General features: G+C 42.5%; 1 protein-coding gene and 1 long non-coding RNA gene across 8 annotated transcripts in view; one reads left to right on the forward strand and one right to left on the reverse strand.

Moving 5' to 3' along the window:
- The window catches only part of EXOC6 (exocyst complex component 6), a 93,096-nt gene extending 71,204 nt beyond the window's left edge, over positions 1 to 21,892 (forward strand). For all 7 annotated transcript variants that reach the window (XM_077930432.1, XM_028729781.2, XM_028729782.2 and 4 more), the window contains 3 exons: positions 18,726 to 18,838; positions 19,946 to 19,957; positions 20,665 to 21,892. In XM_077930432.1, coding sequence (XP_077786558.1) covers positions 18,726 to 18,838; positions 19,946 to 19,957; positions 20,665 to 20,859 — 320 coding nt within the window. In that variant the 3' untranslated portion in view covers positions 20,860 to 21,892. The remainder of the gene's footprint in view (positions 1 to 18,725; positions 18,839 to 19,945; positions 19,958 to 20,664) is intronic.
- Positions 19,302 to 21,986, reverse strand: LOC144328020 (uncharacterized). Its single transcript, XR_013393236.1, has 2 exons — positions 21,894 to 21,986; positions 19,302 to 20,908 (listed from the first exon to the last, which is right to left on the reverse strand). It is a non-coding gene; the product is annotated as an uncharacterized LOC144328020 (long non-coding RNA).
- Positions 21,987 to 22,086: the final 100 nt, after the last annotated feature.

Here is a 22,086-nt window from a genome sequence, read left to right on the forward strand (position 1 = left end):
GTTGCTATAGCATAAGTGGTGCCTGCCTTACTCGATTTTATCAACCTTGCGACTTTCTATGACCTTTCTTTAGAAAAAAATTATAATGCTTGACTTCTAAAACAGGATTAGCAAAAGTTGTAGCATCAAAATATTTTCTGGGTATTCTAGCAGAGCAACCGCCTTGTTTGCACAATTCCTACCTAACATCCTGCATTCTCCCCCACCCCCCGCCCCTTGCATATGGTCCTCAGTTCATTTGAAGTCCTAAGGAATTAGCAGTATATAATATAACAAGACCAGGCATCTCTCAGAATTTACCCCAAGGTCTAGATTTAAAGAAAGCACTCTGCCCTTGGGGGGAATTTAGGTTGTTAAGGATTAGTATGAACCCAAATAACTTTTGACTTTTTCAGAGCAGAACAATTCCCTGTGGTTCAGCTGTCATAACCCCTGAGTTTATGTATTTATATACACTTACAAATGTGTGAGAGATTATATCCCCATTATAGTGACAGCTAATATCTTCACTTAAGGATGTCAATTTGAAACAGATGTACATATCTTAAAAAGGAAAGTAAGGGCAATCTATTGTTAATGTTCAGACTTTATCCTTAACTGCAGTATCTAAATAGATTTTACTATTGATTTTTTTTAAAAAAAATGCATTCCTGTTAATGTGATTGTCCTGTTCTCATATTTATAGCTAATGTACCTCACGGTGTTTAGTAGATCAGTTTAAGACTCTATTGACACTTAAGATGAAACTACAAAGTCTGATGAAATATATCTTTGAAAACACATCCCTCCTGATACATTTGACATATCCCACCCCAATTAACATTGTTTTAGTTGTGCTTTATGCATAGGAACAATTTGTCCTTGTTATAAATTACATATTGTCAGGGAGAATATCTGGATTTTAGTAAGACTGATGTATCTGAACGTACATAAAGAAACAATGAATAAACTGGACAGAACACACATACCCCCTTTCTCCCTGTTTCTAAAACATTATCTTCATCATTCCATAGACCTGTTCCTTTGGAGAGGGAGGGACTTGTTCCTTTTACTCATTTACATCTCTTGCCTGCCCTTCCTTCTAAGGTATGAATGAGGAACCTTTAGCCCTTCACATGTTGCTGAACATCCACCAGCTGCAGTAAGTACAGCCATTGGCCAGGGATGATGGGAGTTTGAGTTCAGCAACATCTGGAGGACCAGAAGCTCTCCACACCTGTCATAAGGCATTCAGGTTAACAGATGTGTTTTTGCGTAAGCAGGCTACCTCAGATTTTCCTCAAGGAGAATGTGAAAATGTACCAGTGGGGAATATGCCCTGGGGAAGTATCCCAAGGGCCAGATAGAGAGGTTTGGAGAGCCAAATCCCCTGGACCTGAGGTTCCCTACCTCTGGACTAACATCTGTCTGCTACAGCAGTCATTTCCTCTGAGATCTGCAGTGACCCAGAGCTTCCAGTGCAGAACAGCAGCTGGAACATCTGAAATCTTATGAATGCCTTTGCATCTGAAATCTTATGAATGCCTTTCTAGTAACCCTTGTCTGTTTTTGTTGTCAAATGCCTCAAGAACCTTGGTTAGTAAATGGTGTATAAATATTCTGAAACATTTAGCAATCTAAATCTACAGGCCTCAACAGGTAGTTGAAAGACTCTTTTACTTGAGTGCTGCTGATTTCTTTGTTCGTTTACTACAGTTTTGAATGGGTTTGTGTTGTGCCGTGTTTGAGACAGCGGTAATCCCATATTCAGTTCTCTGTCAAATTCTGTATGTAATGGCTCTGAAATGGTTTCTGATTAAAGCAAGGATGCTAGTCATATTCGTTGTTGGCCAAAAAAATATATAAAATTGTCTTGCATATAAAGACATAAAGTCTCATAGCGAACATAGTTCACAATTGCATATGTTTAGCAGGGGTTACTTTAGGAGGAAACGTTGGCCAGCCTTTTAGGTTTTTAATTAAGAAGGTCACAATCAATTATAGCTGAATTTCAAAGAATTTAGCAATTAGCTGTAATCTGCAGTTCCCAGCGGGAGGCTTTCATACTATTAAAAAGAGATTGTTTCCATCTCTGATCAAAGCCAAAATAAAACTAACAAGATTATAAAATATTTTGTGTGTCTTATGCAGAACACTATACCGCTGTGTTAGTGATCGGGGTTTTCTTTTATTTTTTAATGCTATCTTTTGGTTTGATTTATTTTTTAACATTTTATGTGTAGGGGCCAGTACTTCATGAATGGTGACAACTTATCTGTTCCGTTAAGCAAGTGGAGCAATTTGGCCTTTTCCTTTTTCCTTTTTTTTAAATGAGTATGTGAATAGTTTTGAATATTTTAAAGTAAATAATAAAAATGCAGTCTACGGTAACCTAAAGTTTTTGACATAAGTATTCATGTCATCGAAGTTAAAGTAAGCTGAATTGATGGGTTCTTTCAACAATCTAGGGTATGTGCCGAGTTTTGTACTTAAAAAAAAAAAAGTTCCAATTTGCACTTTCCAATGAATTTAAACTTTCTAGATTTGTACCTACTTAAAAGAATGTTTGTGACCTTTTGACCCTTTTGTTATCCCTAATTCAGAAAGGCCTTTATTCTGTAAAAGCTTAGGTATTAAAAAAGAAAGAAAGAAAGAAGAGCGAAAAAGAGAGGGGGGAAGGGAGACGTTAATGGCATAACAGTCCTTTCTGGTCATCCTGTGTAAGATGTTTATGCAAAATGTCAATAGAAGCAATTGGCCTAACAGTGTGACAACTTACTTTGCTTGGAAATGGGCTAATCTCCTGTTTGGGTTATCCAGAGGTCAGGTAGGGATTTCTTTCCTCGCTCCCCATAGTGCAGGGCTATACACTTTTACAAGCTTTGTTGGGCTGAGGCCCAAATCTTCCCTACCCTGATGAGTCCCGGTTATCTGCCAAGGAAAACAGCATGCTTAACCCTGAGCACTGCAAGTAAAGCCCCGTTTATTTTAATGGAGCTTGTTTCTAAATAAAAGTGTGCCTTGGATGTCAACTTCAGTGTGCATTTAGTTACCCCTGAACGTGCACCTCCCTTTTGCATGCAAAGGATGCATTCATCCCACAACTAATGGGCAATTTTTATCCTCCTTTATTATGTTAAGTTAAGCGGCAGAAACCCTGTCCCATTAACGAACATAGAGGGGAATGGGTGTGCATATTTATACAAGTACCTGAGTTTAGGATTGGAGTGCCAAACATCCATGTTTTCTGCCCCTTGAAAATGGTTCTGCTTTAACATGTGCATCCTTTGCTGCTAGAGGGGGACTAGCTGATATTATCATCCATTCTTTCAAAGAATTCATTAGAGGCCTAGTCCTGTCCCTTCCTGAAGTTCATGTGGAAATCCCCCCCCCCCATCAAACATTGTCCTCCTTCAGAGCTTGCCACCACTGCCCTGTCACAGCAGGCTGGAACTCAATAAGTGCTCAGGCAAGCATGGAGGGCCATGAAATAGGCCTTGGCAGGTTGCATGCTGTGAACTCCTGGCTCAGTGAATCAGCTTCTGTGTGTTTTTATAACAGCCTTTTTTCCCCTCTGTTAATTACGCCCGGAGGCTGTGGAAAGGCAGCATTTACCTGTTGAAACAGACTAAGCAGCAAGTGTTCTGACATGTTTATCAGGCAAATTGTATCTGACAAAAGGTAATTACACATGCAATCAGGTCTAGAAGTATCTGATTGATTACAGGTTAATAATAAAACTGTTAAGCATTGGGTACAATTTTTTGGTTGGAGGAAAGTTGTGTAAATCTGAATAACTAGTACTCACGGGTATAAATATTTTGGGATGTGGACTTTAACTTATAACCTTTTTAAACAACAACAACAACAACAAATATTCAACTTACAACTTCTGTTGGACAACTTCTTTGTGGCCATTTCAGTCCATTTCTGTTAATTAAAATTAACCTCAAATGTGCTTCTAGCTGTATATAGAACCTTATCTTCTTTAATTATTTTGGAGTTTGATCATGAATGAATCCAGCACATATGGCATTTCCATTGTTGCTTTTCTTTCCCAGCTAACTGTCTTGAAGGAGCTGTACTCCTCAAAGGACTATCTACAAAGAATACTGTATGGCTTTTATGTGTGGGACTTGAATATACCTGAAAGAGCAGGCTAGAGGGACCTCACTATATGTGGAGTAGCTTACACATGACTGTGTTCCTATTATAATGCACCACAGTGAGTTTCTCATTTATATATTAAAAAATTGACATTCAGTACAAGGTCACCTATGTCTGAAGAATAGCTGAAATGTTGGCCAAAATCACTTAAGGACAATGAGAGTTAACAAATAATCTGGATCAAAATTCAGCCTTGTACCTACAGTTTTCAAACTGAACCTAAAGGAATCTAGTGACAGGAAAGAAAATCCTAAACCACAAAGGTTATTCAAAGCAAGCAACAAATGTCCTTTTTATCTTGCAACTAAATCGCTGAGTGGTGTATTTGAAGATGTGAATTAGGTTCAAATAGTGGGGCACATAACTTGGGGTCAGCTATAGGAATTCCTCACACAAATGTCTTCCCACATATTCTTTTGTTCTTTTGATACTAGTCAGGCTGCAGGGTTCAGCCTTAGCTCTTTGAGGGTTCAAATAGCAGGGAGTTAACTCATTACTGGGCAGCCGATACAACAAATGGATTTCCAAGCACCTATATGTTAGAAAGGAACAGAACTTTTAAAAATATAGCTAATTCAAAGACTTCTCTTGGATCTAGCAATTACCCCCATGCCTTGCACGAATATGCCTTTTTAATTTGTGGGATCAGGTTTACCAGATTGTCTCTTGACCATCCAGTAGCTGAGATAACTATTCTTATAATATAGACAGACTAGCAGAACGTCAGTCCTAAGCATATTACAGGGAAACAATTGCCACTGATTTTAACCAATGCATTGGGAACGAATCATTATTAGAAAATATTATTTTAAAATGCAGTTGTGTTCAAATCCTATGTATAAAAGCCATGTACAATTCTTTGTATATGTTCTCTCACAGAGAGTATTTTATTGTATTTTTATTTATTGTTATAAATTAACAGGCACACCAGGACCTTTGCAGTGAATAATACTTCCAGTACTAAGCATAATGCAATGATGACAACAAAATGTTTGTTAAAATTTTAACGGTATTAAAATCAGAAACTTTAGAGGAACTTTTATAAAGGAAAAATGATTTTGATCAGATCTAGGGCAAACAAGTTATAAGGAGAGATGTATAGATCCATGAAAATAATAAGCCTTTTAATAGAGGTTTAATGTACTTAGACTTTTGTTTAAAACATTTATTACGCTATTTTTTTATACATTTTTTTATTTAGTTTATATAGGACCATTGTATTGTAGCACTCAAGGGAACTTGCATTAATCTCTGAAAAACAACAAATCCAATTACAAATGTGGCAAATTATATTAGGAGCAGATTGAAACAAATCCACCAACTTAAAAACATAAAAACCATGACAATGACAATGACCATTTAAAACAATTAATCAATATTAAATATACATCTGAATACTGTATATATGTTTTACTTGAGTGACACACCTGGGTGGCTCCAGTTAGCCACTGAGAAAATAATACGTTGCATTAAAAGCACAATCTTATAATTGAGGTCCAGTAGCTGAAGGACTTTACCTGCAGGTACCTGCTGTGCTGGCCAGTGGTGCATCTCCATCTTGTGGAACAGTTGCTGGCATAGTGCTCTGTTGGCAGAGCTAGAATAGCTGTGCCAGCAAACTTACACTGGCAGCATAGCTAGAGACTGGCACAGTCAAATGGTGGAGTCGCTGCTTGCGGGAAGCGAGAGTGGGAGGGGCAAGACAACAAGGAAGGTGGCGCTGTGCAAACACCCTGGTGGAGCCAACATCATGTTCCTGCTGGTATGTTTGCACAGTGCTGACTTCCCTGTCCGCAGAAGGTCAAATAAGAACAACCACCACTCCCCACCCCACCATTCATTACTTTAATATATATTTTTTAATAATTATTTTCCAATATACCCCCAATAACAGCCAAATTATAACAATAACAATTAATTCCTAAATTATATAATTATCAAAATGCCAATCAACTTCCAATTTTAGTTAAAGTGGCTCCTGCATGATGGTTTGGGTGCATTTCCGATCTTATATCACTGCGTTCCATGTCAATTACATTTCAGTTATAACAATAATCCCTTAGTCAACAGCTATATATTTAATGATTTCCATTTCTCATGTTACAATATGTAAATCTATAGCTTCAAGTGAGGAACTCAAACTATTATCTTCATTCTGCCCTGTGTGTGAGAACTGTTACGTTCATGGAGATTCTTTCTGTCCATATACAGTGGTAAGAACACCTTAGTTTATGAACAACTTGGATTAAGAATGCTGCAAACCCGGAAGTAGGTGTTTTGGTTTGCAAACTTTGCCTTGGAATAAGAACATGTTTCACTTCCTGTTGAGTGTGTTCCATTTGTAAATTGAGTCCCCCGCTGCTATGGGAAAGCATGCCTTGGTTTAAGAACGGACTTCCAGTACGGTTTAAATTTGTAAACCAAGGTACCACTGTATGGTCTCTCTTTCACTTCCTAGCTGTTGTTTTCTCCAATCGTGACTTCGAGAGGAACTGAATCTTGAAGTTTTTCAGAGGTCTTGCCTCTCCATCCCTTGCTTCAATGTCTCAGAACAGGCGACTGTCTGCTATAAACCATTCTGTCTCACTAGTAAAACATGTCACCGATCTTCATCATTTTCCCCTCAGCCTAGGAAAAGGTGGGCAGTTTTCGAACGCACTTTAATACTCCTTTCCAACTCCCAGAATCTCTGCAGCATTCTTATCACAGCCTCCAAATTCTTTTCCTTCAGCTAGAGATTTATGGCCCAATTAAACATTATTTTGGATTGCTTTCCATCAGTAGCACAAACAAATCTCAGTCTCTTTTTCCTTGTCTTTTGTTTTTAATCAGAGGTGAGGGGAATTATGCTGTCTTTCCAACAGTCATACTTGAGCTTCCCCTCCTTTCTTCATTTCAGATCACACACAGTTTTCCCACAGTTCATATCAATATTACTCCAACGTTCCTTCCTCACTTGTAAATATATTTTTGTCTTGTATTCTGGAGAGGGTTGCTGCATCCTAAATATATAAAAGAAACTTGGAATAAACAAACCGTGGGCTTCCCTCTCCTCAACTGACTCTCACACCGAATAAAATCTTATCTCGATTCAAACCTTTGATCCATGTAGCCAGCACTTTTTTTCTGGGGGGACGCATATTCCTAAACATTTTGTGAATCTAAGTTTGCCCTCATTGAGGGGCAGTATTTCAATATGAGTAGGAAAATGAGAGTATCCCTAAACATTTTTTTAGAATGTATGTAGCTGATATGTTCCATAATGTGCCGCTGCAACCGTTTCCCATCATGCACTGGTACTTTAAAGTCCTTTAAAGAGCCAATTAACCAGAGAACCTCTGTTCCTTAATGGCGGCATAGGAGCTTTTCGCCAGGCAAAGTGCTTTTGCACTCGGCATCTCCCTGCCTCCCACATTTCATGCCGGAGCAAGAGCCAGGTACCGAGACAAACTGTGACTGAAGCCCATTCCCCCCCCCCCCAGTCCCTGGGGGGAATTTGCAAGGGTGATTTATCCTCTGTCCTCCTTGCTTTCTGTTCACCAACGATCCCCCCCACTGTCATGGGAGCTACCTCCATTAAGGCAGGTGGGACTGGAAGCCCCCACCATCCGCTACTAGTACAATCATGGGTGGTGCGTGGAAGGAGCTCCCGCTCCCACTGCATATGATCCTCCTCCATTCCATAGCCATGCTTCTGTTGATAGTTCAACTATACCCCAGACCTGTTGCAAGAAATTTCCCTCCCATGATACGGTCAAAAGGGATTATTTACAGATGGCGTATCTTTTTCCATAGGAGGCGGCGGCAGCTTGAGTTATTGCTCTTTTTCCATTTGACATTTATATCGATAGTATAGTAGTCAATTTAGAAGGGCTTCATTTCCTACCTGTTTTCTCTTAGGCTACTTTGAATTTATGCCGACAATATGATTGTAGTGTCCCACTCATCAACAGGCATCATATGCCTGCTTGGAAGTCTTGGGCACTTCCTTGTGTACATGAACAACTTGTCATAAATTATTATTATTGAAAGTTCAGTCTGTTTACCTATGCCAAGCTTATGGTGGGGAGGAACATAATATGGGAGAGGTTAGGATGGCGGCTGTAAAATGTTGGAAGCTAATCCCCCTCCCTCTGCTCAGCATTAAGGAATTTTGCATTTAAGGCGGTGGTGGTGAAAATGTCAAACCATTGGAAATTAAGAGAATGAGTCCTCTCTCTTCCAAGTATTATAACAGCCTTTTTAGTGAGAGGAGAGGAACTGGACAGGAAACATCCCTGACATCTCCAGGAGGTAGAGCTGGAAGAGACAGTCTCCTTGTCTGAGGGCTGCTGCCAGTCAGTGTGAGCATAATTGAGCCAGATGGACCAATGGACTGACTTGTTATATAAGGCAGGTTCTTAAAATGGAAGCAGCTGCTCATAGCAAAGCTCTGACCATTTGGATTAAGAACATGCTAGGAACTGTTCGCAAGGTTGACAAGCTGTGTTTTGATGGAGCAAATCCAAAAACAAAACAACAAAACACCACCAGGATTGCTTAAAAGCTCATGATTATGGCAAGCTTATAAATTCGTTCAGCAAAATTGTTTGCTCTGCTTATGAATAATCCAAGGGCCGACAGAGAACCCTTCTCCCAGAGCATCAAAGAGGCAGTAACAAAAGCAGATTGAGCCATAATTTTGTTTCATGCAGACCTGGGACTTTTGAAAGACCATTTCAGCAGCGGCTGAATTTGAGAGATCTTGAAATCCAGGAAATCTTTCCCTTATTTCAATTTCAGACTCTGAAATCTTCAGTAACTCTAAGACGAATGTGGTCAGAGAATGTGTACCTGTGGTTTACTAATTTAGCCCATTATTTCCTGTTCCTTCTACAGTATGTAGCATTATCTGCCACTTTTGTTGCATTAAATTGGACTTCACGCTTCTGTTACCTTTTTGGTGTCTTAAAAGAATAAATGCACGAGAATGTGCCTTTCAGGTTTAGCTAAGCATTGTTTAGGAAAGATGGACATCCTAAAACCTCCTTCTTTGATTATGCGGAACATGCCTTCATATAAGTATGTATAGTTTCTGTGTGTTTCCTTTACTATGATATTACTTGCCCCTCTATTCTTGTCCTTCTCTAGCTGTTTTGTTAGGTGCAATAAGAAAATGAATCCTGAGAGGACAGATAACATTAATTTCCTATTAATTGTCTTAATTTCCCCCCATCTTTTCTTTGTCTGACATACCATTAATGCAGTTGCTTTCCTTAAAAAGGAATTGAATTTGAGAGGGGTAATGAAGTTGCAGCAGGCTCCTTCCATCTATGGAAAATGATGATCTTAATCTGCACATCTAGCAAGTCATCAGTGGTTGGATCCAGAGGAAGTTAGTCATGCTTTCGTTCTTCCAAAATCAGTGGGACTCAAGTTGCTATGAGTAGTGCATAACTAACTTCCTCTGGATCCAACCCAATACATTTAGCATACATTTAGGCAGTTAAGGGCAACCACTTTTTGAAAAAGCAACTCCAAGTAAATACTTTAAAGTTAACACTGTGTCCCAGAGCCAACATTTGCTAATATGGAAAGGCTCAAAATTGGGAACTAGTGTAGAGCACAAGCATGTTAATAGCACCTGTATTCACACCAACCAGATCTGTGTGCCACAGTCTGGGAAACAATTAAGACAAAAGTTCAAAACACTGACATCCCTATAAACAATTGTAAGCTGGTGTATATATTTTTGGCAGATGTATCTGCCTTATGATTGGACTTGCCCTCAAATTCTTTTCCTGTTCCACCTTTATATTAATTACAGGACTTAAATCTCCTAGGATTATATGCCTCTACTGTTTCAGTGGAAATGAACATGTACACTCTGTTTCCTCTGATGAATTCTGAGTCACAGTAGCATCTTGAGCCAAATCAGAAAAGATTACAGGCATTACATCATGTACCTCTTCAAGAACACAACTACACACACACACACACACACACACACACACACACACACACACACAGTGTCTAATTTACAAATATATAAACACACACACACACACACACACACACACACGTACGTACGTATGCATATTCCCACACATTCTCTCTTACACAAACACTCCTATATTGATGTATGTTTTTGTTATTGCTGGTTTTATAACTTAAAAAAAAAAACTTTAAAAAAAACTTTGGTTATCTTACTATGGAAACTCAATTGAGTTTTTACTCCCAAAGATGACCAATAAATATTAATATATATATATTTCAATGGCCTCCCCTGTTCCCTGTCCCTACTGACATTCTTTTTTTAATAGATTGCTATACATATCCAGTCATAAGCAAATTGAGTGTGTGACTTTCTAGCATCTTGTATATAATGGATTACTGTATAGCAGCGATATCAGTCCTGCTGGTTTTAAAATTTCTCATACTTAATTCATTCAGATGCATTATATAGCATACTTTCCACTTTATCTTTTCCTTTGTGTTGTTAGATTTAAGCAAATGCATCTTATTTTTATTTTAAGTGAGGTAAAAAGTGAAGTGAGATAACAACTTGCTAGATCCTATTGAATACCTGGATCCTGTAACCTGGACCTTTCCACGGACATAACTGCAAAATGTCACACCAATACTAGATCTAACTGTGAAAGCTGCTCATTGAAATGAGAATACTAGATACCCTAGATGTATATGCCTATTCACTTGTGAGTAAGCTCTATTGAATGCAGTGGGACTGACTTCTGATTAAACATGTATACGATTATACTGGTAAAGTGTATTTTCCCTAATTCATATAGCAAAGGAATAGAAATAGTTCTGCTTCATTTTCTAAATTAAGTCTATGCATTTGATGAGTGAATCTAGGCTTTATTACACTTGGCACACACACACTTGCGTGCGCACATACAGGCTGGGGGCCTCAATGGTTCCCCCCTGAAGGCTTCCCCACAGTAGCTGCATTAGAGCCTGATTACAAATCTTTGAAATCTTTCATGCCCAGTCCCCCTCATCTTAACTCCCAGAACTAACCTGTTAAAGAGATATTTTAATACCTGGGTTTTATTGTGCCTAAGGCTAAAACATATGACATATTTTTAAACTACTGTATTTACTATTGACTCTGAAGTCTAATCAGATGACAGCTACATAGGAAGTCTGGAAAGCTAATAGCAATTGCAGGTGTCAACCCACATTTCAAGGACTTGAGAGTTCAAATGATATATACGTACCAGTAAACCACTTTGATTATCTTCTGCAGCCTTGTCTCCTGTGTGGACAAAATAACTAACGTTACTGCCAGCTGCCTTTGAAACCTCATACCACAAACAGGAAGGCATGAAATAGTCATGTTATTAGTGAGTAAAGTCAATCAAATCTGTTGTTTGTTTGTTTTTGGAGAAGCTGTGAAGGATGGTTAATACCCTGTCTTTCTCTGTGTATTAATGTAAGCTGAACTGATGGAAAGGTTCTTCATATCAGTCTATGAGGAACAGATGCAATTCCCACCATACGGATGCTCCTTGAAATGGCTTAAAGGCACATATGGGAGTGATGCTGCCTCCTATCCTGTTCCTTGTATTGACGGTGCATCGCCTGAGTGCCAAATCATATGCAGGTGACCAGGACATGGTTGCAAAGACTAGGCCACCAGGCAGCTCTTGCCCACCCGCAGCATACAGTATACATGCTGTCAAAGTCCATTACGCACAGCAAGGTGCGAAGCTGAGAGTGAGACAAAGAATAAGTGTGTAATAGCACCAAGCAGCCATCCTGCTGTCGCTGCAGCTCGCTGTTCTATCTGCACCATCTTCACCCGGGAGTTGTCCCAACATAACCCCTGAACCTGCCCTCCGGAGGGGAGAGGGAAGTTTATAATTGGACTGCTTATGTAATTTGCTTGTGCGTGTTGGTCTTCCGCAGCATGTAAAGCTGTGGCATTCAGAAAAAAAGAAACTTTCTAGAATTAATGAGGCTGCTGTGTAACCTTTCAGCTGAGCATAGGATGCGATTACATCCTCTGCCGTCACTTACACTCCTGCTGCTGCTCCTCTTTGAGGCTGGAGCTGATGTGATGGCGTTGAAGGTAGTTCCTGTTCATATAGGATATGTACCAAAAGCAGAAAATACAGTGGCACATGCATGCCCTTCAAGTACATCTATTTTGCTCGTCTATTTATGTTTTCAATATTTATATGGTCTGTTCGGTTGTTCTTCACGAAGGGGAGACGCAGGATGCACACTCGGCACCCTGAGAATTCCCAATTTCCTTTTTCTTTTTAAAGCAATTTCCCCATCTTGTGTGGCTGCATAAATTTTCTTGAAAGCATGTGGGGATAATTGGTCTTTTCCGTGGTCCAGGGGCAAAGCTTCAGTGTCCTGCCTAGCTCCCTGCTCTCTCCCATTACTAATGCAAACAGAATTGTGCAAAAATATGCCCATTTTACAGAATGTGTTCTGCTTCTCTTGATGCAGAATGCGTGTGATTTTTTTAAGGCTGGTTTTTGTATGCCGCTCTTACGTGTTGTACATTCTACATTCCTGAGAGTGTAAACTCTAAGGAACAGAGGGGGACTTCTGGGTAAACATGCATAGCATCCTCGGTTGTCTTTGAACTGGATGTGAAAGTAAGTGCCATTTTAAACAGTGGAACTATCTGAAGTATTTTGAGTAGTGCAGCTTTAATGTTTCTTGCATAGATCTTGATAAATCTGAGGAGTGGTACCCGCATTACTCTTCAAATAGCCACCCTGCACAGTCGGCCTGCATTATATCTGAATGGATATGTGTAGTTTTCTTTCAAGAATATCCAAGGATGATACATCAGGATAGTCTGAAGTGTGACACACCCACCCACCCACCAAATTTGATTAATCAGCCTTCTGCAAAACATTTTGCCAATATCTGCTCGGATACTTGGAGAGGTGGTGCAGTAGCTAACACAACCATAGACGCATGATAAAGTATATGGGAATATGCTGCATCAGTATCCCAGGAAACGTCACACACTGCGAATGGTACCCTCTTTGGGTGGGGCTATAACTAGGCAGACAGGGCTACCCCTAGACATTTTGCTTCTTGAGGCAAAGGGCAAAATGCCCCCCTCCCCACTTTTCCATTTACAGAAGCCAAGTGGACTAGCAGTTGCATTTTATTTTGATACTGGCAATGAGATGGTGCTCTTTGCCAAACACGAGGGTGCAACAGGCTAGTTATGAGTGTGCAGGGCACCCATTGCTTCCAGTCTCTGCCACCTGATGCAGTTGCCTCATTTCAGTTCTGCCTAGTGGCAGGGACGGCCCTGCATGGCAGGTTCCATTTTAATTTTCTCCGTTTGAAAACAAAAAGAGCAGAGGCACTTCAGTATACCTCACCCAAATAAATCTGGTGTTTGGTTGAGCCTAATTAGCTGCACTGTCAGAAAGCACTCCAGAAAAAAACTGTCACTGTGCTAATTAGTCTACTATAAAAACACACCAAGAAACACATTAAAGGGTGGGACAGGCAAATTGGTTGAGGTGCAAGAATGGGTGGCCTGTTGTGCTCGTTACCAGATTGTGCATCTCTATGACTAGATGAGTAATGTTTTAATTTAGAGATTGCCAAGGGAAGAACTGAAAACAGGGGGAAGTCATTTGCTATGCCAAAACTTTCCATTATCCAGTGCACTGATTTGATCTGTCTGAATGATGAAAAATACAGAAACCCACTACATTAATCAACCTGCATTAGAAAATGGAAACATCTTATTTTGCAGTCTCATGCCCGGATTGCTAAATGGAGAGACTATGAAGTCTGAGATGCATTGCAAGAACAGAAATTTTAATTCCACAGCAGGGATTTTCAGGTTTGCTGTTGAATTAATGTTTACTTAGGAGTAAGTCATATTGATTTCCAATGCAAAATGCTCTTAATACGGTTTGTAGGACAGAAACATTGATGGCTGTACGATTTCGCTCTTTATGCTCCTGCTGTAAGCTTACACAGAAAGTTATTCCAGAACTTTGTACTGTAAACTGAGCCAATTGTATATGAGCAGCATGTGAACCATTTATGTAGGATAGCCTACATCAGATTAAAATTGGAAAGTGATGCTAGTAAAGTGAGTGTCACCAAATTTCAAAAGAGTTTCATGGCTGAGAGTTTCTTATGGAGCTTCTGTGGGCAAAATATTGGTTTTGGTGATAGATATGAAGACGTTACCATAAATTGATTCTTGGACATTTTCATTCGGACAAATAAAGGTAAAGGTAAAGGTACCCCTGCCCGTACGGGCCAGTCTTGCCAGACTCTAGGGTTGTGCGCCCATCTCACTCAAGAAGCCGGGGGCCAGCGCTGTCGGGAGACACTTCCGGGTCACGTGGCCAGCGTGACATCGCTGCTCTGGCGAGCCAGAGCCACACACGGAAACGCCGTTTACCTTCCCGCCAGTAAGCGGTCCCTATTTATCTACTTGCACCCGGGGGTGCTTTCGAACTGCTAGGTTGGCAGGTGCTGGGACCGAGCAACGGGAGCACACCCCGCCACAGGGATTCGAACCGCCGACCTTTCAATCGGCAAGCCCTAGGCTTGCTATTCGGACAAATATTACTGAGTAAAACTTTCCTTTCTTTCCCCTTTGGGTAACTTTGGTGAAAAATTGCATGTTAAGTAAGATGTATGCCTCTGAACTTGCTTTCGCCTTCCAAATCCTGAATATGATTTTATTTTATTTTTACTGATGTATTCCAGCAGTTTTCTTGAGGGTTTTTGATTCATCAGCATACCACGCTTTGCTTCTTCAGGCCATTTGTGTGTTTTTCTTGCTGTTTTTATTTAATTTTAAATAAGAAGATGCACTACCAACAAAAACGAACTCCTGAGTCATAAGCACCTTATTTGGAAGTAAAGACCCATTAATCCCAATGCTCACTTCCAGGTCAATGTGCTTACTATCATAGGCTGAGTAGTCCAACCAAGATGAATAGTGTCAAGAAACCTGTTTAGCATGTGGTGAATGAAATGCTACACTCTGATGCTACACTTACGGGTCTTGCTGCTCAGCAGAAGAAATGTCCTACACATGAAATTGCTGTTCTGTAGGGTCATGGACGAATCCCGATTAGTCCTGGGTTTTGCTCTTCATAAAGCAAAATCCAAGGACACCAAACATGATTTAGTTACCCCTTCTGACACTTTAACTACACTCTCCTACTTCTGTTTTCTAAGAGTAGAATAGGGGTGCAATGATGGGTAATGATGGGTAAGAATAGTAATGATGGGTAAGAAACCAGGGTCTGTGAATTAGACCAGGTATGTAGCAATCAGACTTAAAGGTTTATTTGGGGTGGTGGAATGACATTTCAGAGCTTGCAGTGTTACTGCTCAGGCATAGGCTTCCCCCTCTTTCTATCATCACCACCTCAGAAGTGCCCACATTCATACTAGTTAAAACATGTTTGCATACATGTGTCTTTCCTTCAGACCTTGCAGAAAAGGGTAGGGTTGGCATGCTATGGAAATGCAGGGCTCATTTTCCCTACGGTTTCTGAAGCCAAGAGGTTAAAGGGTAGGATGGGGGAGGTGATCAGGAATGAGGAGTTGCCCGCTGTGGCCAAGAGAATTCAAATGGCTCAAATAAGGTTGCAGATTGCTCTGCCCATCTGAGGTGCTTTCCTACGTTGTCCCCTGACCCCACTCATAATTTGGGACATCTCTTATTTTTATAAATTGGTCTCTGAGGCAGATGTGGAAAAACGGCACTGGCTTGAAGTTCCATCTGTCCTACCGCACAGGGCACAAATAGCAAGAGAGAGATGTGAGACTCTGGCTTTTTAGGTAGTGTACGCCGGACTGAAGTGTGACTTGTGACAATAATCTATGGAATGGCCTGTTTTTAGGAAAACATGGAAATAACCGGCCTCCAGTGGGAAATGAGCTGGAGGAGGCTTGTGAAGTCTCCTCTCCCCCGACTCTGGACCTCATGAGGGATAGGCAGTGCTTTAATTTCTAAGCAAAGGAGAAGCCGGGTCTCAAGCCTAGCTGGAAGCAACCTCTTGTCCTTCATCCTTGCCATCTATGGTGGACTATAGGAGCCAACTCCTAGGGGCCGTGTGGGCTTTGGCCCCCACAATAAAATATTTGAGGGGGCTGGGCCCCCACAGTTGATAGGCATTCCCATTCAAATGATATGTATGCACTGCTTCATGTGATCAGTTATGTGTGGTGGGGCTTACCTAGGTCCCCACAATATTTAATTTAAATTGGTACCTTCAGTAGACTCTGGCTTTGCAGTCAGTGACAAAGGAAGATGGCACCCTGAACAGGTCCAAGGACCGCTTTGGCCCACTCCTCCTTCACGCCTCCATGAAACTCCAGGTGTAGGTTAAGAAGGAAAATCCCAGCCTTGGGACTGGAGGCGTGGAAGGAGGAAAGCCATCGCAAAGTGTAGCGGGATAGGGTAGCCTCTAGCCTGCTTCTACTCTTAGCTATTGGACCACGCTGGCTGGGGCTGATGGGACTTGAGCATCCCATCCCTGGTTTAGTGAGACAGTTCTAGCGTCAGCCTTCCCACGTCTCTGGCCGCTGTCTGCTTGGCATCCAGTGCCGCTCATCCTTCCCACTCCTCCTCCTCCTCCGGAGGGAACTGGTTTCGAGTTTAGGTGGCTGAAGAAGATTCCGCTCGACTTGGGAGGACCACCGTGGGAAAACCCGGATGGCCCTTCTCGCTGGGAAGCCGAGAGACCGGAGCTCCTTGCAAATCTCTCTCTGGGAGTGTCAAAAAGCCCCCGGAGGCGGCGCAAGTGTAGGTGGCTGGGGGGGACCCCGCCGTTCCTCTGCTACGCGCGCCTTCCTTTTGCACCACGGTCTCCACGTTAAGGCGAAAAGGAAATGGCAAACCGAGCCCTGATAATGAGCAGATGAATAAACGTGCGAGAAACTCCTCTTGGCCACCCTCCCCACCTTTTCCTTGGCTCCTTCCAAGACGCCAAACAACCTGCTCTCCAGAAACCGCCGGGGCTGGAAGGAAGACGATCCGCGCCCCAAGTAGCGAGTGAAGGGCTTGGCAGTTTTGAAACAATGAGAAACCTGGATCGGAAGTTGGGTTTAAGTGGCTTAGAGGGGATTAGGGCTTCAAATTGGCGGCGGGGCCCGGCGCTTTCCTGCGAGAGTCACGCCGCCTTTTAAAAGATTACGCGCAGATTTGACAGCAGCTCCGGCTGGATATTATGAGCCGAGCAAAGGCAGCTGGAAGGAGCGGGGGTGGAGGTCCCTCCCGAGGGATTTTATTTTATTTTATCCCATTTTATTTTATTTTATCCCGGCTCCTTCTGTTCCTCGCCTCCAGTTTCCTTGTGCCGGTACTTTAAATAAATGCTACTTTTGAAGCGTGTTGTGGAAAGAGCAGGGCGCACAGAGGCATTGGAACGAACATTCCTATTCCACTCAGACGCGTTTTAATTTTGGTATGAAAAGCATACCCCCGTTAAAACGAGGGAGAGGTGCCCAACAATTTTTCCGATTAACGAGTTTTTCGATTGCATTATCTGTGGAACTTGAGTGATCACTTTCCCCCGTTTTAAGGTGTAAGAACAGCGTTTGTAAACGGAGGCTTTGTAAGGCGGAGCGCTGAAATGCGCCCTTCCCCGAAAGGGGTACTAAGCTGTGTTCTGTATTGCAACAAAAAAACACCGCAGTGCCTTGTGGCAAGCTTAAAAGTACTCAACAAATGAAGATATTTCTTAATGGCGCACGAAGGTGTGGGAATCGATCCTACTCGAAAAATGGACATATAAACTTAGAGCCGCTAGAGGTCCACAAAATAAGAACCAATTTCTTTCTATTTGGTATGGTTTTATTGTTGTTCACATTAATGACACAGAGCATAGCCAACCTCCCGCCCTCCACGAATAGTTGTGGAAAATACGAAGAAATAGAAATAGAGGCAGAGCTTTACATACTAAGGTTCGCTGGAAATGCAGCTCATCTCCCCCTGGAAAATGAGGGGTATTCATGCCAGTGGGGTTTTTATTTGTATAGACATGTTTTATAACGTCTCCGTATTTTATCGAAAGTCTGGAGTGCATTTCTGAAGTCACTTGGTCTCGGCTTCGTGCCTGTTTTCTGTGATTGACTTCCTTCTATGCTCGATTTTGCCTATTTACTTATTTATTTCGCGCCCTTCACCAGGGAGGGTGAGGTTATGCGATACATTTTGTGGCATAAACTGCTGTGGGCCAAAGCCCAGCTCCTTAGCATAGCGGATGTTACATTTGATGAATCTCATACCATTAGAGATCGGTTCGTCTTTAGGCGGCCCCGAGGGGCTCTCTGCCTTGAAAAAACGGGGGATTAATTTTTTTTAATGCCTTGCTTTAAAACGACGAAAGAAGCATATTTCCATTTTTTCGTTTGCTTCCTTCCTCCCCCCCCCCGGGGGGGGGCGTGTTGTGCATCTTGAGCTCTTCCTAACGCGGGAGGAAAGTTGGTGGTCGAAGGAGACGGGGTAAAGTCGCCACATCCATTGGGAGCGAGAGGAAACTCCACACCCCAGAGGCCCTTAACGTCACTTTGTGTGTGTCCCCTTCTCCCCCCCCCCCTCCCCACTTCAGCTTCTGGATCTCTTCATGGTGTGGGATTGGTCGACTTACCTAGCAGACTACGGGCAGCCCAGCTCCAAGTACCTGCGCGTCAATCCAACCACCGCCTTGGCCCTCCTGGAGAAGTGAGTCACACACAGCCCTCCTCCTCCTCCTCCTCTAGCCATCTTTGCAGGCGCTATCAGGAGACCAATGCCTTGCAGGAGAGCGAATGCTAGGGCACCCCCCCCCCAAGACACGCATAGGGAAAGGTTAGATTGTAACCCAAATGCGTGCGCTTAGGTGCCGCCTGTCCCTTTGCAAACCGGGAAATGCTTCTTTTAGTTTGAACAGCTCCATCCGGATCTCTCGTGATTAGGACACTATCTGCATCCTCCCGCTTAGGAAATTTGCCCATCCTAAATTTTGAGTCAGGGTCCCTTCCAACTCTAGAATTCAATGATTTCACTGGCGCCCTCAAAAGAAGCCCACGCAAGATGGCAAAGTGTGGGATGGATCTCGAAGCAATTGGTAAACGTCCTGATTTTCAGGACCTTTTGGTTTAAAATTATTCCAAAAATATGTAATTACTCTTTTTGAGAGAGAGAGAGAGAGAGAGAGAGAGAGAGAGAGAGAGAGAGAAACCTGCAGCAATAACGCCAACACAAATGTGACTAAACTGCAGTATTAAAAATGATTATTTTCAGTATGGGGCCTTTGCTTGCGTTGCGCTATGCAAAATTCCCATCACCAACCCCCCTGTTCAAGGAGTCCACGTGCTTTGATTTAACCGGATAGTAGATCCGATTGCTACAAAAAGTTGATCCATTTGATCCAGTGTGCCCCCCAGTGCAGGCAGGCCTTGGCTGAGGATCTAACCTTGATCGAGAGAAAGATGGATGCCTCCACAGTCTAGCTGTTCCAAGGATCGCGGCAGCTGCCTTGAAAATGGGAAAGAGAGCGAGGAAGGTGCAGTCCTGGGCAGGCTTCACCTGGGACCTAGTCCCTCTGAGCTGAATGGTACTCACGTCTGAGCAAACCTCTTTAGGTTGAAGCAGCGAGGCTCTCTGGAAGCTTCAGCCTCGCCGCAAATGCGGAAGAGCAAAGAGCGTTTAGGAGTCAAGGCACACCGCTTGCAGCTACACCCTGAAATGTAAAGGCGTTATAAATATTTAGCTGTGCCTACCCCCTTCCTTTCTAACTGTTGATTCGTTTTCTTTCTTTCCCCCTCGCAACGCCCCAACGTTTTGCAGAGTCCACAGAGGGTATGTATTTCTGTACTTTTTTGGTTTTACTTCTACTGTCACTCCGAATTTATTCCTTTTGGTATTAAACCACCCAAGGTTCCGCTTCGAAGAGATTAATAGGAAGGCGGACTAAGACAAACAAACAAACAAAAAACAACTCAAGCCTTAATGGTTACAAGAAGTTGCCCATATACGAATTACAATGAACTGCATTCTGTTCCTTGTACAAGTAACTTAAAAAACAGCTGATTGTAACAGAATTCCCTTTGATTCCATGGATACTTCCACACGTCTATAATATTTAGGGTAGCCTCCATCCCCCATTAAAAAAAAATCCTGTTTGCACTGGAAAATCCTGCTTTGTCATCCCAAGCCAGAATTTTCAGATTTGGAAAATGAACTCAGGTCCCGGAAAGTTTATGCCATCCTAAAATATTTTAGCCTTTGAAGTTCACGGGGGTCTCTGTTGTTTTCGCCTAGACTGCTCTTTCCGCCGTTCGGATTGAAGAAAATCGGATTAAGCTGGTGCCATAAACTCGGCTGCTTGAGAACCTCAAATGTTCCGAGCGCGGCGTTTTTTGCGCATTTGGGTGGATGGGGGGCTGCAGGCATTAAACCCTTTGCGTTGGGAACGAACGCAAATGAAAGGAAATTTGGGCTTCTTTTGAAAACGAACGAACTAACTTAAATTCTGTTTCTTTCCTTTTCTACCGTTCTGCTTTCAGAATGAAAGACGTGAAGAAGAACAACATCTTCGCCCAGTTCAGGAAGAACGACCGCGACAAGCAGAAGCTCATCGAGACGGTTGTGAGGCAGCTGCGAGGCTTGGTGAACGGGATGTCCCAGCACTCCTGAACGCCGGGCCTTTCTGGAGACCGGCGGGCGCAGGCCGAAAACTAACCCCGCGTCTCCCGGGTTAGGGTCCTTGCTCCATGGACAACTGGAAAAGATGCTGTGAAAGGGACCGGCCTATGGAAACAGCCGGAGAGAACCTGAGCGTCTGGACTGCTGTCAATTAATGCTGTCTTAACAACAACAACTTGTAAAAGGAAAAACAAACCCCCCCACACACATACATTAGCAGGGGCGGAATAGGGCTGTATATTTACCAAGGCAAAATGCCAAATTGTACATGCAACAGTGGGATTGTAAATAACTTTCTTTGCGGTCTCCGGGCAATGCCTCGAGATTCCCCCCTCCCCTTTTCCAAAGGACTTGGTGGGGGTGAGATTGCCACGCAATCCGCCACTGCTGCTCCCTACACTAGCCCCGAGGTCTTGTCTCCCAAAACAAGGAACTTTTTCTGTTTCAATAGTTGCCTGTCTCTCTAAATATAAATATAAATATATATATAATATATATTTACACACACTCTCCTGTATTATTTGTAAATTATTAGCCTTAAGTGATCCAACAGGTTTTCTATACCAGATTTTCTTCTTTTCTTTTCTTTTTTTGTAGTGGGGGGCAAAAAAGGAGAGGGTTTTCTTTTTTTTGTAGAGAGCCTTTCCAAACTACCTGAATCAAAACTCCGGCCTTGGTGGTCTTTGAACAACTGGACTTTTCTCGGGTATTTGAGCGACGGGACTTTTATATACAATTCTTAAACCCCCGCGGCGCCCCCCCCCCCCAGTTTCCTCTGCCTGCGTAAGGGATAAGGCAGCGCGATGCCAATGTTGTGCGTGTAGTTGTGTAGGTAGGTCTGTCTCTCTGTGTGTGTCCATCTGGGTGTTTCTAGGACTAGCTATTCCTCACCCCACTCCGTCCCCCTCAGTTTTCAACTTCTGCACTGGAGCAGCCTCGTTCGAAACGCAAAGCGAATGTATCCTAAATTCCAAAAAACCCAAATGAACCGAGGGACTTGCATCAAGAATGTATCTTTCTTTCCTTCTTTTCATGCGCTCCGTGTATTAAGTTATTTGGACAGTCCCGAATACAGTAATATAAACCTTACCCTCCCTTTGGTGTGGCTTGTTTCATTTTTTTTTTTTCTAATGGGGGAATGCTTCGTCTCAGCCTGCTGGACCTTCTCTCATCGGGGTTTCGATCAAACGAATCTCTCCTTCTGACTTCGGCTCAGGCACAGTCGAGATCGTCCGCGCCTTCGGATCTTCCTGCCTGTCCAGACGGCCTCTACGGTTTGTGGG

Source organism: Podarcis muralis, chromosome 6 (genome assembly GCF_964188315.1).
Source record: "Podarcis muralis chromosome 6, rPodMur119.hap1.1, whole genome shotgun sequence".
In the NCBI taxonomy this organism is placed as follows: Eukaryota; Metazoa; Chordata; class Lepidosauria; order Squamata; family Lacertidae; genus Podarcis; species Podarcis muralis.